Raw genomic sequence first — 16,635 nt, 5'->3', positions numbered from 1 at the left:
TAAGTGCAGTTTAGAATGTTGGTTCAGCTTTTGGTGTGAAAATCATGCCTGTTAAACTTGTCATACCGTTGTTTACGATGAACTCATCAGCGATGTTAATGCTGGCTGAGCGGTCCTACAACATTTTCCTACAACATTGGTTCTGCTGCTGCGTGTTTGACAAATACAAGTTACAAATTAGGGTGCACGGTGGTCGTGTGGTTAGCGCGCAGACCTCACAGCAAGGAGACCCCGATTCGATTCCACCCTCGGCCATCTCTGTGTGGAGTTTGCATCTTCTTCCTGTGCATGCGTGGGTGTTCTCCGGGTACTCTGGTTTCCTCCCACATTCCAAAAACATGCTAGGTTAATTGGCGACTCCAAATTGTCCATAGGTATGAATGTGAGTGTGAATGGTTGTTTGTCTATATGTGCCCTGTGATTCTAGGGTGTACCCCGCCTCTCGCCCGAAGACAGCTGGGATAGGCTCCAGCGCCCCCGCGACCCTCTTGAGGATAAGCGGTAGAAAATTAATGAATGAAAGTGTCCAAATTATTAGCTTCTCTCCAATAATTGCCTGCTTCGAATTAATGCCCAGTCCTTTTTGTGGTTTAGGTAAATAAACGCTTACTAGTATTTCAGCATTTAAGGCAGCTTTATTAATACAACCCTTTGTTATAGTGTACTTTGTCTTTCCAGGTACATTATGTCGTCCTGCGTCGGACTCCTACGTCACTTCCGGTTGAAGTCGCCTGCGGGGCTCCTGTGCTGCCTGGCTGGGAGGGGACGGAGGGCTTTCTCGCAGAGAGCACCAAGCACCAGGATACTCACCTCACTTTAAAAACAAAAACGCCACAGAAATCTGGAGTTGAACATTATTTATAAACGCTCTTTAGTCAAGTGAGTAGCCACGGGAGGACTTGTTGTTTGTCTGTATCGCAGGCACGCTTCAGTGACGAGCACGCCGCCGCTACTGCAGCTGCCTGCGTGCTGTTATTGTGAGAAGAAAAACAAGCTAGTCCGCTAAAGCTGTGTGATCATTGACAGAGTTCAATACACACAAGCTGACTGTGATAACCGGCGGAGGCAGCCTGCTTCTGGAGCTCTTCGGCAACTCACGGTTGGAACATTTCCCCCCGAAACCTGAGGTGAGATACATCAATTCAACTTGAGAAAAGCCGGGGTGTTATGGTAGGAAGCCAGAGAGCTGAGGTGGCTAGCTTACATGCTAGCTAGCGGTTAGCTGTGGGGCTATCGTGGGGGCTAGCTGTTGTTTTGCTCCTAAATGTCGCCCTCCTCGTCCCGTAGCGGTATGTCGTGGTGAAACACTAGTCCGCGGCTATGTCTCACAAGCTAGTTTATGCTTGAACTAAGCACGGAAAACTGTTTGGTCCTTCTGGACCCGTGCGACACCCTTTGCTGACCCGTGTTAGCCTAGCTTGTAGCCTCCAAACGGGTGAAGACGTGTTATGTGGCACGCTCGTGGTCCTCTTAAGTGCACTTTTCTCGAGTTTATCATAACAACAAATGGGAGTTTTCTGGGACAATAATGGAATTATTGTTGCTTTTTAACCATGTCCGCTTTTGTCATGATGAGAGTTGAAGAAATGCCTGGTGAATATTTGTTGTGCTCCATATGTTTACTGCAAAAACTGTCACTTGTGGACATGGTGTACTACAGACTTTTAACATCAATATTAACACTTCTTATTCTTGTCAAACACAAACCTCTTCAGAATAATTTCTGACACATCCTGTAATATTTCTACTTTTTCCTTACGTGTACACTTTTTCTAGGTAATATTACACAATATTACACATTTATTGATGTACAGTACAGATTTTTGTCATGTTATTAACAATTCAACTTAATATTTCTGCATGTTTTTGCAAGAAATATTCTGACATTCTCATGAATTGACATTTTGTTGTCATATTTCTATTTTTACTTTGACTCATAATGGTAGTCATGTGAACTTGTAAAAGTTTTTGTTGTTAAAACAGTTTTAAAAATAATGTAACATTTTTTACATCACACTAAATGGTGTAAACTTTCAGCCTAATTATGCAATATTATTTTGTAAAGAGACTTTTCCCTGAAACTGTCATACTTTAAAACTCGTATTCCAATGTTGTTGTTTTTTTAACTTTACTCTTCTCTTATCACAACTTTGTTTACCTTTTTCCCTAAAAATATTCTGACATTCTCATAAATTCAGGGCGTTTTCTTGGAGTATTACTTCATATTTACTGAGTTTTGACTTTCAATTTGGATTTTTTTTCACACATTTTTATCACACATTTCTGAGCATGACATTTTTCATATGAACTTGTAGTATTTTTATTTTTTAATTATTCTCACATTGTTCCGGTAAAAGTATTTTTTTTTCATAATAATCAAACATATTTTTTTTCAGGCAATATAATGCAATGTAAAAACAGACCTTTTTCCCTAACAGTTGTGTCTTTAATCTTAAAATACGTATGTATTAGGATTTTTTTTCCTCTTATCACAATTTTTATGTGTAATATTAAAAGTTTATTTAAGTTATTAAGTATTTTCTTACAACATTGCAACTTTATTCCTGTAAAACGCTGACTTTTTAAAAATAGAAATTGCTATATTATTTTGATAAAACAAAACAATGGTTCTTGTAGAACCCAATCCTTAAGAATATTCCGGTTGAGCTCACTGTTGGACAAAACAATACTGAGCATGATAGTACTCACTAATTGGAAAGCACTGACATTACATTTGAGCTCTTCCTGGCAGTGAGAGAGAGAGAGAGAGAGTAATGATAATATTAATATCCACTATTTATAACTTAACATGGACGAGGTATCAGTCATGCTATACTTTCCCATGGTGTTTGCCACTTGTCATAAATGTCAGATGGTCAGATAGGAAGGCGGCGACTGAGCAGGACGTGCACATTTCAGCACTTTTCTCTGTTGTGGGCTTGTGTTACAACACAAGTCAAGGTAAGGAAATTATTGCGGCAGCCTGCTTGCCGAGACGACCCGCAATTCACAGAAAGTGTCCTTTGTTCTGGGAAATCACTTTTGCTCTGTGTGCGTGCATGCGTGCGTGCATGTGTGTGCGTGTGCTCACAAACGCCTCTCTGGCTGAAGTTTAACTCATTTTTAGCACAGCCTGACCCACATCATTATCATCGCTCACACATGCTGGTTGCTTGTCCCTGCTACTGCTACTGCTGTTTTTGTGTTGTGTTGCTCAATGACATTAGTGCGGATACAGTATTGGTCACATGTTTGTGTCATGTGAGTAATTACACGTAACATGTATGTTTGCGTCATGAGCAGTGGCTTTGATGATATATAACTACTTTTTGCTGCTACACTAAGACAATTAGCAAAATTATAAAAATATACGTCAATACTACTTTATTGTCTAACAGGTTTTTTTCTTATATACTGATTTATGCAGTATTACTTTTTAAGTATTTTCTCACATAATTCCTTCTTTTATTACATTAGCATTTCCTTTACAAGTTGGACTTTTTTGTGTAAATTTATAACTTTTTTGTGTTTTTCCCTCAACATAAAATGACACGTTTTCTCGTATGAGTTAGTTTAGACATCATTGTGCGTCCTTATTCTCCTACATTTCCACTGTTATTCTCATCATATTACAAGTGTATTCGTGTCATATTATGGCTTTGTTATTAAAATATCACTAATTTCTCTCAATATATAACTATTACAATTGTCATAAAAGAACCTTTTTTTCTTGCAATATTGTTACACAATTTACTTTTTTTAATATTACCTTTTTAATTTCCTTCAGTTACTCCCCCTTTCTCTAAATATTTTAACTTTATATTCATAAAATTACACCCACTCACTCTATTATGGTATTATTCTTGTTTAATATGAATATTACATTATTTTAAAATTACATTTTTAATATCTTTTTCTCCCTTGTTTTACATTTTCCACCATTTGTCATTGGTGTCATATCATGGCTTTTTTCCCTCACAATATAACTATTTTCCTCTTGTAAAATACAGGAAATGTCTCTCAAAATAATGTTATTTATTTAAAAATTATTTTTGCATACAATTTTAAATTTTTTTCTTGCCGTTTTACCTTAATATTTTGCTACAGGTGCCCCTTTTTTCCCCTCAAAGTAGCTAAAATTTATACTCATAATATTATACTCTTTTGCCGATGTTACTGCAACATTATTCTCAAACATTTTGATTTCATTTTTCAGTTTTTCTTTACCGTTTTTCTTTAGACATTTATATTTTTGTTATGAAAATCCACATTTTCCCATGTTAGCAATTGTTTTGTGGTGCTCCTGTGATCAGCTGTAATAAGGACTAATTGACGTCCACCACAAAGCAACCTGTTCTTTACCGTGCTGTGTTTTCTCTCCTTCTCTCCTCCAGGCACTTTGTACAATTGTTCTATCCTGACTTGCTGTCACTGCGTCCACCAGTAGTTTGAACAGTTTGCACCAGCTGGTCCGCCGCCCCCTCCCAACCCAGACAGTCTTCTGCCCCAGCATGAATGAAGTCAGCGTTGTGAGAGAGGGATGGCTCCACAAGAGAGGTACTGTATGGGAGCCATTGTGCATTCCCAATCATCTTTTGGTCAAATTTATTCCACGCTACAATCTAGGCCCACGTTGATGAGCAACATGAGATTCAGGCCCTTTAATAATTGATTGTAGTGTACGTTTCGTGCTGATTTTAAATCCAGAAGCCCTTATAATCAGTCAAACGTTAACTGCACTTTTATTTGTCCTCTCATGGCCTTGTTCTCCCCCCCTTTTTAGGTGAGTACATTAAAACTTGGAGGCCTCGTTATTTCATCCTAAAGAGCGACGGGTCTTTCATCGGCTACAAAGAGAAGCCCGAAGTATCCAGCGATCACAGCCTGCCGCCTCTCAACAACTTCTCAGTCGCAGGTCGGTTCAGCTTTGAGGCCACAGCCTTCCCATCCCTCTCCCACCATCCGTCTTCTTACCCAGTGGCTCTTTGCTTTTGTAGAATGCCAACTGATGAAGACAGAGCGGCCCAGGGCCAACACGTTTGTCATCCGCTGCCTGCAGTGGACCTCAGTCATTGAGCGCACCTTCCACGTAGACAGCAACAGCGAGAGGTGAAGCAGCGGCACTTCTCCTTCTAATAACACCTTTTCTTCTCTGCCATGAAATTATAAAATATTTTTAAAAGCAGGCAAAAGGAAAGATATTAATATGTGACTGAGTACATACCTCACATTTCAGTAGCCAAATAGAAAGTAATCTTGGGGGTACTTTAGAGCAGTGAGTTTGGGGTCCTGGAGCCATTTTTCATGGGTTGCGAGCCTCCAGCATACCCACCACCCTCGTGACGACAAGCGCTAGAGATAATGTATGATGGATGCAATGACCCAATGTCTGTGAATGCACCTCACCTCAGCCATATTCGCTTGCTACGCTGCCTCCAGGTACACGCCGTGTTTCTTTCAAACTTAAATGTGAAAGGAAAGACATGTAGTGGAGACTTAACATGTCATCCGTCCATCCGAAACACAGCTGTAGATATCTGCTGGAGAAGAGACGGTGTGTCGGTGCTGCAGCCCACGCTGAGTCAAAACAGTCCCTTAAATTATAACACATGAGAAGTTTTGAATTGAAAAATTGCACTTGTCATTGAGTGGTGATTGGGTAACCAAAGCAGTTGAGAATGGCTGCATTAGAGTACTACAACTTGTACAGCAGTGTAGCTTTACGATCCACTGCAAAGGAGTTTAAATTGCTGGAAACGCAAGTTAGCACATCTCACAGGTAACATGTCCAAATCGTTTCCAAAGTGTCAATATTTAATGTGAGTACCATTCTTACCTAGTATTGCCTTAATCCTCCTGGGCATATAATTTGCAAGAGCTGCATAAGTTATTACTGTAATCTTCTTCTATGTTGACATCACTGGGGAAGCTGGTGGATGTCAGACAACTTGAGGAAGCCCCACGGGTGTTCAATTGCCTCGCTGACTTCCACAACAAGGCCCGTGTGTTTAGGGTCATTATGTCAGAAGGCTCCAGCACAGCCTGGTTTATGCCTCTATCGAACAATATGCAGTTTTATTTCTTTTATCAACTTCTGACAGCACTCTGTGTGTCTGCGATCAACTACCTTGAAAAAATATCAAACCGAACTGTGAATTTTGTGTATCGTACCGTGTAAGCGGTTGCTGAAATGTGAGCTCCTGTAAGTAATGTGGAAATAAGTGTGTTTAAACCATATTGAAGTAACACTGACAATGTTATCTTGAGCGACTCTCAACAGTGGAGCGAGTAGTAATGCTTGTCCTCCAGAGAGAAACAGCGGGCCTAAATGGCCCATTGTTCTTTTAAAGGCAGGAAAATCCATTTTAGATTGTGAGAATTACGGTCAAGCTCAAAATAGTATTTAGGGCCAAATTAGACACGATTACAACCAAGCCACTGTTTTGTTTATGTAACCTTTGCTAAGTCTTGAAATAATTGCAATGAAACAGCCTGATTTTGTTTTTGTTATACATACAGTGGGTTTATGATTATTTACTATGGTGCTATTCATATAAATGGACATCACTATCACACACGTATTCCTCTCGTTTAATTCCAATGGCCGGCTTTTATCTGGTCACGACATGTGTTTGTGCGCCCTGTTGTTTCTAGGGAAGAATGGATGCGATCGATCCAGGCGGTGGCAAACAGCCTAAAGAGTCAGCAGCAGGACGAGGAGCCCATGGAGATCAAGTTTGGCTCGCCGAGCGACAGCAGCGGCGCAGAGGAGATGGAGATCGCCATTTCCAAATCTCGCTCCAAAGTGGTCAGCACTCGTGTTTTACCTTTCAAGCCACCAAAGGGATTGTTTGAGGTCGGATGGGTTGTGGTCATTGTGCTTTCTCTCTCTCGTCCCCTCAGCAGACCATGAGTGACTTTGACTACCTGAAGCTGCTGGGCAAGGGGACGTTTGGCAAAGTGATCTTGGTGAAAGAGAAGGCCACGGGCATGTACTACGCCATGAAAATCCTCCGCAAAGAAGTCATCATTGCAAAAGTTAGCGCTTGTCATGTCTTTGAAAGCAACACCACACATTGGATTTATACTCGTGTTTACCCTCCAGTTTTATTTAGAATGAATATTTTGGGTTTTTAATTTTAATATCTCATAATGGCGCAAATATGCTACTGTATCTCCCACCCATTTCCTCAATTTGATATTTATTATGAAAATCAATTTTTACGAATAGACATCTGGTAAAGTTGATGGTGTCGCCCAATGCCGTGGAACAACACCATTTCTACCTTCATGCATTGCTTGTTTAATTGACTTTATCGTAGTTTTGTTTTACATTGTGTGTTGTACCATTGTGTTTTCTTACATGTACAAAATGTGTGTTTGTTTCAGGACGAAGTAGCGCACACGGTGACAGAGAGCAGAGTTCTACAAAATACGCGGCATCCCTTTCTCACAGTAAGTCACCAAGTGCCTTGTCCATCCGTCCATAATCCATTGATAATTTGTTTTCTTTTTTGTTGAACTCACACAGACACTAAAGTATGCTTTTCAAACAAATGACCGGCTGTGCTTTGTGATGGAGTATGCAAATGGAGGAGAAGTAAGTTCTTCTCTTTCCTATCTTAACTGCCACTCATGTTTGTTTATGAAATACAACATCAGAATCAGGAAGCCCCTCATTAGACAGAGCTCATGTACCTAATAAGTAACACATAGGAGTCCTGATTAGCCACGTTTACATGAGTTTTTCTCTTTGCGAATGACCTGTCCGAAAACAATGGTATCCATGGAAAGGAATATTCCAATCTCTTGTCTCGCTGCTATAATCAACAATCAAACATCAGTGGGGCATGCATGTTAGGACTGAGGCCGATGTGAAATAGAGAAAATGAGATGAATTATTTTCACACCATTCATCTGATGAATGACAACGTTGACTAAAAATGTAGCTAATACAGATGAGAGCATTACATTACAACAGCTGTTGCACCACGTCCTAATTGTTTAACCGCCAAGCTCCTGTCCACGGCAGTTAGCCCTGTAATGCCACAATTACAATCGGTAATCAGGATAAGCTAACACAGCACCAATACTATATCAATATTCAGAATGATTAAAGGGAAATAGCAATAAAAATGCCAATGTTGGCTGTTACTTGTGAATTAAAACGATGTAAAGGAAGCACAGTATGTAAGAATGAAATTTACCACAATTGTCTTATTGTAACAAATCTTTATTCTGTTGCAGCTATTTTTTCACTTATCCCGGGACCGAGTGTTCACAGAAGACAGAGCCCGATTCTATGGTGCAGAAATAGTCTCGGCACTGGAGTACCTCCACTCGTGCAATGTCGTTTACAGGGATTTAAAGGTAAGACATGTCCTGAGGTTCAAAGAACAATGGGTTGTGTTGTGTTGTGCTGATTTAAAACAGCACAGTGCTGCCAGGCTTTTGGCTGTTGCCTAACAAAGTCCCGACCCTTACATTGTCATGGCATCAACTGTCATTTTCCTCTTTCTCGGTGCAGCTGGAGAACCTGATGTTGGACAAGGACGGACACATAAAGATAACAGATTTTGGCCTGTGCAAAGAAGGCATCACGGATGGTGCCACCATGAAAACCTTCTGCGGTACTCCAGAGTACCTGGCACCTGAGGTGAGCAGCACTTGAGTTGTTTTGTCAGTAAATTGTAAATGATGGAAGTCATACTTACACACACTCTTCACTCCTTCCTGGAAGGTACTGGAGGACAATGACTACGGCCGAGCAGTGGACTGGTGGGGCCTGGGCGTGGTCATGTATGAGATGATGTGCGGCCGCCTGCCCTTCTACAATCAGGACCATGAGCGACTCTTTGAGCTCATCCTCATGGAGGAGATCCGCTTCCCCAAGAACCTGGCTCCCGAAGCCAAGGCGCTGCTGGCCGGCCTGCTCAAAAAGGATCCCAAGCAGAGGTTTGTCCCTTGAGCTCCGCTATCAGCAAACATCCAAAAAATCAACAGTGTTCTTCTGAACTCAAAAACAAGTTTGGATTCCTGACATCAGTGCACAGTGGAACCTTTCTAATCCAAACATTGGAAAACAAAATAGTGTGATCCAGTTCATCCTCAATCTTGTATCAATCATCTATTAGCAAGGATACTCCGATTGGGTTTTTTTGCTGCAGATTCCGATACCAGTCATTGATGAGGGAGATCAGCCGATATCGATACCGATCACATACATTAACTGTATCTATCCTCTGTCGATTTTCTGGTCCTCGCCAGGGTTGCGGGCGTATGCTGGAGCCTATCCCAGCTGACTTTGGAACACGAGACAGGGTCCACCCTGGACTTGTCACCAGCCAATCACAGAGCACATATAGACAAACAACCATTCACATTCATACCTATGGACAATTTGGAGTCACCAATTAACCTAGCATGTTTTTGGAATGTGGGAGGAAATGTATTAACTGGAGACTTTTCAATTTATTTATGATGCTTGCTATTGGCCATGGCCGCCTTTAGACAATTCCAAGGGCCCCTGGTAAATAGGTAATCATGAAAGGTGACTTATAACTCGTACAGAAAGCTTTGTAGATCATCCAGATTCTGCAGCGTTTCTATGGATATCCTGCTTTCCACCCACGGCCTGTCTCCAGGCGCGCCCCCTCCGCTGTGATTAGTCACACTCCCAAGCTCTCCGAAGACTTCTGGACATGTAGGTCCACATAGTAGGTCTCATACAAGGACGTTCGGTTTGCAATGACATCAGTAGAACGCAGTGTTTAGGGGAAAAAAAATCTGTACGACATAGGGCCATCAAAAACCTCTTTCAGGGCTGACTACCAAATGTGCAGACCGCATTAGCTGACGCTTTGGCGTCATTTAACCCAATAATACAGCACTGTAACATTTATAGGTTAGAAAAATGGAAAAGCATAATAGGTCCCCTTTAAAAAAAAAAAATCTTTTGAGTGTTTTATTGCCTTGGCCTTTTGCTTTGACACAAACCTGAATTTAATTTGATGCAGTTTGTGGAGTAATACGAATACATGGGAAATACATTGTACAAATACAATGTAAATACAAATAAATACAAATAAATTGTACACTACTTGATTTACCAATCAAAAAACGAGATCCGAACTAACTGCATCGCTTGTTTTAAAAGGAATATGTCACTGTGGTAGAAAGTCACATTTGTCCGAAGAAGAGAAGCTAGGCTAACTCAAGGTAGCAAGGTGCCAACACTGACAGCTGGGCAAAGCATGTAAACAAAAATGCAAGAAAAGTTGAGCAGCAATAGATTTGATAAAGGAACGATCAAACATGCTGGCATCAACTGCTGTGTAGCTTGTGTCAAGCCGTCAAACTGAATTTGTTGAGATTTTACGTACTAGTTTTGGTTTTACGTACTAGTTTTGGTTTTCGCTGCAATACAGGATTGTTAATGCTTTCTTATGCCATAACTATGAAAATATTCCAAAAGGCTATTTGGCAGAAATTAAATTATTTTTGTGTTGTAGCTATTTATATGTTATACTCCGGTTTCCTCCCACATTCCAAAAACATACTAGGTTAATTTGCAACTCCAAATTGTCCATAGGTATGAATGTGAGTGGGAATGGTTGTTTGTCTATATGTGCACTGTGATTGGCTGGCCACCAGTCTGGAGTGTACCCTTCCTCTCACCCGAAGACAGCTGGGATAGGCTCCGGCATGCCTGCAACACAGTGCGAAACAGAAAATGTATGGATGGATATCTCGGAGCTGCTTTTCATCTATTTGATGGCATCACCAGGCTTTCAACCCGCTAATAATAATAGTTTGGTTTTTTTTTAATCCAGATCACAGACCTTTTGAACTAGCAAGCTTGTTGCTGTACCTCATTTTTTTGCCAATATTGGCCAATTCATCCACTAGTTGAAACACATTGTTTAGTTGCAGGAAGCTAGCAAGCTAAATAGTCGTTGAAGGGTTGTGGCTGCCCACCGAATTGATGTCAGGCGGAGTGGAAGGTCTAAATAAGCGAGGCAAAAAAAAAAAGACTACAGTCACTCCAACGTTTTATCTCTAAAAGACTGAAAATTGTCACATTTGTAGTATATGTTTAGATATGAACATTGTTGTGTTGCAACTAACAGACACTAGTGAAGATGCCGTATTCCAACGTGAACACATTTGCTGCACTGCAGCTTGTCAGTAGACCTTAATGAGTTTTCCCAGACCATCTTGCCCTGAGCCACATACGCAGTAAACTGTTATTTAAGCTGTGTTCCCTTTTGATTAGTTTTGTTAGTGGGTGTAATGGACGTAAACAAGCCTTTCATTGATTGTTTTTTTTTTTTGGCTAAATGTGCACGGAAATTAAGAATGAATGTGTCGCAAATTGGTCATAACAAAGGAACAGCACATTTGAAGTGTTTTGTTTACACAAGCTGTGAGATCAGTGGGTGGTGATAATGCTTGTTTGTGTGTATGTCCCTGCGTGCTCTCCTTCCAGGCTGGGAGGCGGACCTGATGATGCCAAAGAAGTAATGACACACAAGTTCTTCACCTCCATCAACTGGCAGGATGTCTTGGAGAAGAAGGTGACGCATGAACACAAAGGAAGAACACAACCTGACTTTCTGAAACGACACGTTCCAGTTATAACACACCTCCCCTCCTGTGCAGCTCGTCCCACCTTTCAAACCCCAGGTCACCTCTGAGACGGACACGAGATACTTCGATGACGAATTCACAGCACAAACCATCACAATAACCCCTCCAGACAAGTGTAAGTACATCCACCCGTAACAGCGAAAATTTTCACTTTTTCATTCTCAAGACATGCTATGTTGAGTCAATGCAGCTCAAATTGCCACAGGATATTCATTTTTAGGCTGCACGGCGGTTGAGTGGATCGCGCACAGGCCTCACAGCTAGTAGACCCGAGTTGGATTCCACCCTCGGACATCTCTGTGTGGAGTTTGCATGTTCTCCCCGTGCATGCGTGGGTTTTCTCCGGGTACTGCAGCTTCCTCCCACATTCCAAAAACATGCTAGGTTAATTGGCGACTCCAAATTGTCCATAGGTATGAATGTGAGTGTGAATGGTTGTTTGTCTATATGTGCCCTGTGATTGGCTGGCCACCAGTACAGGGTGTACCCCGCCTCTCGCCCCAAGACAGCTGGGATAGACTCCAGCACCCCCCGCGACCCTCGTGAGGATAAGCGGTAGAAAATGAATGAATGAATACTAATTTTTAATTACCCATCATTTATACCTTGTGACAAAAAAACTATGGACTCATGGCCCACATTGGGTTAAAACATTTGGCGGACGGGGCCTGTCTATATATAGGTGGCATCAAACACAACAACATACTTGCTCACGGTGCAATGAAACGAAAACATGACACATCCACATCAGGTTAACGCTAAACATAGCACGTAACTTAAAACTGTTAGTTCTAGATACTCACAAGGCTTGCTGGGTAGTTGAGCTGCATCAACACTGTGACCAATGGACAATAAAACAAAGGCGGCTATAGGGGTGTTATTTCATGTCTACATGGCTCTAATAATGTTAAAAACTGTGTTTAGAAAGTTGTAAACAAGTCATCCATGCCCTACTGATAAATTATTTATTCCACGGTTGGGTCAGGAAACAATCAACTGTGATATATGAGAGATTTTTTGTGGATGTATAAATATATAATATACACTACCGCTCCAAAGTTTGGGATGACTTGGAAATGTTTTTGGCCAGTCTGGCTTTTTCTTGGCAGTCCTGCTATGAAGTCCAGCATCCTGAAGTCGCCGCTTCACTGTTGATACTGACACTGGTGTTTGATGGCTACTATTTAGTGCAGCTGTGAGGCATCTTTGTCTTAAACTACACATTCTCTTGCACAGTTGTGCAGCGTTTTTCTGTCCTTGTTAGACCCAGTTTGTGCTGCTCTCTGAAGGGAGTAGTTAACAGCATGGTAAGAGATTTTAGTTTTAGTTTAGATTTTTAGATGGCTTTTCTAATCATCTATTAGCCTTATAAAATGATGAACTTGGATTAGCAGCCATACCAGGAGATTGATGCAGAGGACTGACAGTTGTTGATAGTAGGCCTCTATGCAAAAATGGAGATCCTTCTTTGAAAATTAATTTTGTTTGTGAAATGGATAAAAATGTTTTGTAAATGCATGAAAAAATTTTTTTCTTTGGAAAACAGCAACATTTGCGAGTGATCCCAAACTTTTAAGCGGTAGTGTACATATTACAATGGTTTTTGGGATGCTGGCATTTGTTGTTGTTGGGTAGAAAGTGAGGATATTTGAGGACTTTTCATGGATAAATGTTGATTAAACCTTTTTTATTTATTTTTTTCCAGATGATAGTTTAGACACAGATGACTCGGATCAGCGTACGCACTTCCCTCAGTTCTCCTACTCGGCCAGCATACGGGAATAGCGGCTCGGACTTTTGACCAAGCAGGCAGGCTAACACATGACCCCAATCTCACGTACGCACTTGCACTGCTGAGGACAAATCGAATGACACACACACATACACACACACACACACACACACACACACAAAAACTGGCACAAAACACGTTTTCATCCAGTCTTTCACACACATGCACAAAAACAAGACCAGCAAGCAGAGAATCATTGTACACGATGACCACGCAGGCTTGTGAGCGATGGACCTCAGCAGGTTTTTGCGTGGACAGACGGGCAGCTTCGTGTCCATACGTACATCCTCTCAGGGGGGCGACCCTGGGCGTCCCTGCAGGACCTCCGCTGCACTACACCGGGCACCACGTCAGAGCCTTGACACTTTGAAACCAGGTTATGCCAGCAAGTACCACCGTGTAGACACACACTTAAGTAGGCAATTGCATCTTAGCATACACACTTTGTCGATAAAGTTTTTTTTTTTAAAGAGAGAGGAAAAAATGTATAATCATAATTAGAACAATGGAAGAGATATTGGGGATAATTGACCAATTTAGCTTCATCGATTGTTACGGTTTTAAATATAAAGCCATATTTCTGCTTTTTTTTTTTTTTTTTTTTAAATAAGTGCTCTTTCTGGAACTTGCTGTTACAAATCAAATGTGTGTGTGTGTGTGTGTGGTGAGGTTGCCATTTCCGTGTATGCACTGCATGTGCGTTCACGTCCGAATGAATGTGCTCGAGAACCTGATGAACAATTTTTTGTTTTGCAAACATCCATTTTGTGTCTTTTTCATTGAGGATGATTAATTTAAACACCAACATATAAAACAATGGATGCTGGAAGACGGGCAAAGCGAGGACACTACACCTTCTAAAGGGAACAAGCGTGTTATTTATGAAAAAAAAAAAGCAGCGAGCGACTGAGCGATGAATCCACTCTCTTTGGCTTATCCTGCATGGCTTTTTTTTTTTTTTAACCTTGCATTGCTTTAAAAAAAAAAAGGTGACGCAGCAGGGACGAGCCTAAACGAGAGCTTATATTTTACTCTTTATTGCTGGAGAACATGCTGGCTAAAATTTGCTAAAGGACAAATCATTTCTTTGTCATTCTTTATTTTCCCCTCTTTTTTTTGTCCATTTGTCATGTTTAAGTATGCATTCTATAAAATATATACGAAAATGTTTTACACTGCTTTTTTTTTCGTTGTCATTCAAGACAGGGGTTTTCAAAGTGTGAGGCCAGAAGTCTTTAGGGGAGGGGCTAAAACTAAAGAACATATTTTTAAGCTGCTAATAAGATCCATTGTGTTTAAAGGGGAAATTATTTGATTTTAAGTTAAGCGTCTGGAGTGAGCAGAAACCTTGCCAAATATGTAAAAACAAAAAAAAAATCTCTTGCAACTTTGGATTGACTCTTGCGGCTTCATTCTATCAGGGTTTTTAAATGGCTAATTAATAAATCATGCATTTTGGTGGTTGAATACTTCTTAATAGTCAAAAATATGCATATTTAAGTGTGTTAATTTTTTTGAGCGAGTAAACAAACTGAAATGCAAGCATTCAGAAGACTCGTTCCAAAGATGTGTAGTATTCTAAACTGATCACTACGTGTCAGTAATGTAACGGTAATGTTCAGTGATTCACACTTGATTGCCAAAAAAGGCTCTTTTATTGCAAGCTTGAATGACCTCACAACAGTCACCGTAATACCAAATAAAAACACAGGCTACCGTTGCGGTTATAACCCACGCCAAGCTGAAACTCAACTCTGAACCCTCGACTTTGAACCCACTTCCTGTCAAAGCTCCCCGAGCACCACAACACACACGAGATTGACTCTTTACCCTTAGGTCGACTACCTGCAAATTCACTTTTGGTTGGATCTGGAATCAATTAACCACGATGGTTGCTCATACTTGATTGGCATACTCTGAAAGGTACCGTATTTTCTGGACTATAAGTCGCACAATGCCCAAAATACATAATTAGGTCAAAAAAACATACATAAGTCGCTCAGAGTATAAGTTGCACAACCCCAAAAATACATAATTCGGTAAAAAAAAACACATAAGTCGCACAGTCGCATTTTTTGCGGGTAATTTATTTTACAAACTACTTGACCAAAACAGACATTATGTCCTCTTGGAAGGCAAGTTCTAACAATAAAAGTCGCTCTGGAGTATAAGTCGCAGGAACAGCCAACCTATGTAAAAAAAAGTGCAACTTATAATCCTGAAAATACGGCAAATGAATTAACAAGATGTATTATTCGATGTTACACTAATGTTCATTGCAATCTGTAACACAAAAGCTGATTAGATTGCTTTTAGCATCTTTAATGCGCAAAATGAATCACCCTGCATCTTTTATTTTTCTGTACGTGGCCCTCGCTGGAAAAAGTAAGGACATCACAGTGCCACACTTTGAAAACCCCCAATTTAACGGGGTCTCCCTGTCTCTTCCTCTGCGTTCTAACATTTCCCATGACGATTCCTCAGAATACCCCACGAATGAATCATCTCTCTGCATTCTCATGAAGTCGCTCTTTATTTCATGTCATATTTGTGTGAGAGACAGCATGCATGTTTGAGTGAAAGAAAAGAAAAAAAAAGAAAAGCAAGCAGCAGCATCAATCACATCAAACGGCTTTGACTCTCCAGTTGACAACTGCAGCACCTCGTCTCACTGACATCAGAACCACTGCACTGATGGACTCCACTGTGGATTTGCCTTCTACCGCGGCCATAAGGGGAAGCTGCTGAACTTTTAATTTTTTAAAAGAATATATCTATATATATCTATTTTTTTTGTTTGTGGTTGTGAAGCCATACAATGAACCTTGCTGCTGACCACGCTTTTAAGCAATGCTTCACGGCTGAACATGCAAGTCTCCTGTCGGGCATACGCTGGCACAACAAGTGCCTCGTCACTATTGTGTAAATACCAAAAAAAAAAGAAAAAAATCTTAATGGAGAATGCAGACTATGTGGAGTGGGAGGCCTGTTTTTTTTTTATTGATTTGCAGCTTTATGTTGCTTGTGTAGTTGAATGTGATCATCAGTCACGAATGTCACCCGATGCTGGTGTAACAAGACGACTTCTTGCTTTTTTGTTTGCTTGTTGCAGTTAGTTGAGGCTCAGAGAGCAATTAAAAATTAAAAAAGCAATCTTTTTAGGGCAGGACGTCAGCCCAACCCCCCCACCCCCT

General features: G+C 40.8%; 1 protein-coding gene across 3 annotated transcripts; it reads left to right on the top strand.

Annotated features, from left to right (window-relative positions):
• The first annotated feature begins 708 nt into the window (after nucleotides 1–708).
• akt2 (AKT serine/threonine kinase 2) lies at nucleotides 709–16,634 on the top strand. 3 transcript variants are annotated; one of them, XM_058081005.2, is made up of 15 exons: nucleotides 709–879; nucleotides 1,027–1,127; nucleotides 4,395–4,557; nucleotides 4,784–4,915; nucleotides 4,998–5,109; nucleotides 6,655–6,808; nucleotides 6,904–7,038; nucleotides 7,390–7,455; nucleotides 7,532–7,600; nucleotides 8,248–8,370; nucleotides 8,528–8,656; nucleotides 8,741–8,955; nucleotides 11,489–11,576; nucleotides 11,662–11,764; nucleotides 13,355–16,634. In XM_058081005.2, the coding sequence occupies exons 3-15, from the start codon at nucleotides 4,512–4,514 to the stop codon at nucleotides 13,432–13,434; spliced, it is 1,452 nt and encodes a 483-aa protein (XP_057936988.1). In that variant the 5' UTR covers nucleotides 709–879; nucleotides 1,027–1,127; nucleotides 4,395–4,511; the 3' UTR covers nucleotides 13,435–16,634. The 3 variants fall into 3 exon arrangements, with proteins under 3 accessions (XP_057936988.1, XP_057936989.1, XP_057936987.1); XM_058081006.2 differs by having other exon boundaries at nucleotides 710–1,127; nucleotides 6,907–7,038; XM_058081004.2 differs by having other exon boundaries at nucleotides 712–1,127.
• Nucleotide 16,635: the final 1 nt, after the last annotated feature.

This window comes from Doryrhamphus excisus, linkage group LG8 (assembly GCF_037039965.1).
Source record: "Doryrhamphus excisus strain RoL-2023G ecotype Guam linkage group LG8, RoL_Dexc_Guam_v1.1, whole genome shotgun sequence".
Lineage (NCBI taxonomy): Eukaryota > Metazoa > Chordata > Actinopteri > Syngnathiformes > Syngnathidae > Doryrhamphus > Doryrhamphus excisus.
Note: the sequence above shows the minus strand (reverse complement) of the source record. Positions and strands in the feature narration are given on the sequence as shown.

What these genes read in the sequence shown, in the direction of transcription:
- akt2 (XM_058081005.2), top strand. Translation starts at nt 4,512, where the DNA reads ATGAATGAAGTCAGCGTTGTGAGAGAGGGATGGCTCCACAAGAGAG. An exon ending in TCGTTTACAGGGATTTAAAG is followed by an intron (nt 8,371 to 8,527) that starts GTAAGACATGTC and finishes TTCTCGGTGCAG; the next exon opens with CTGGAGAACCTGATGTTGGA. An exon ending in AGGATGTCTTGGAGAAGAAG is followed by an intron (nt 11,577 to 11,661) that starts GTGACGCATGAA and finishes CCTCCTGTGCAG; the next exon opens with CTCGTCCCACCTTTCAAACC.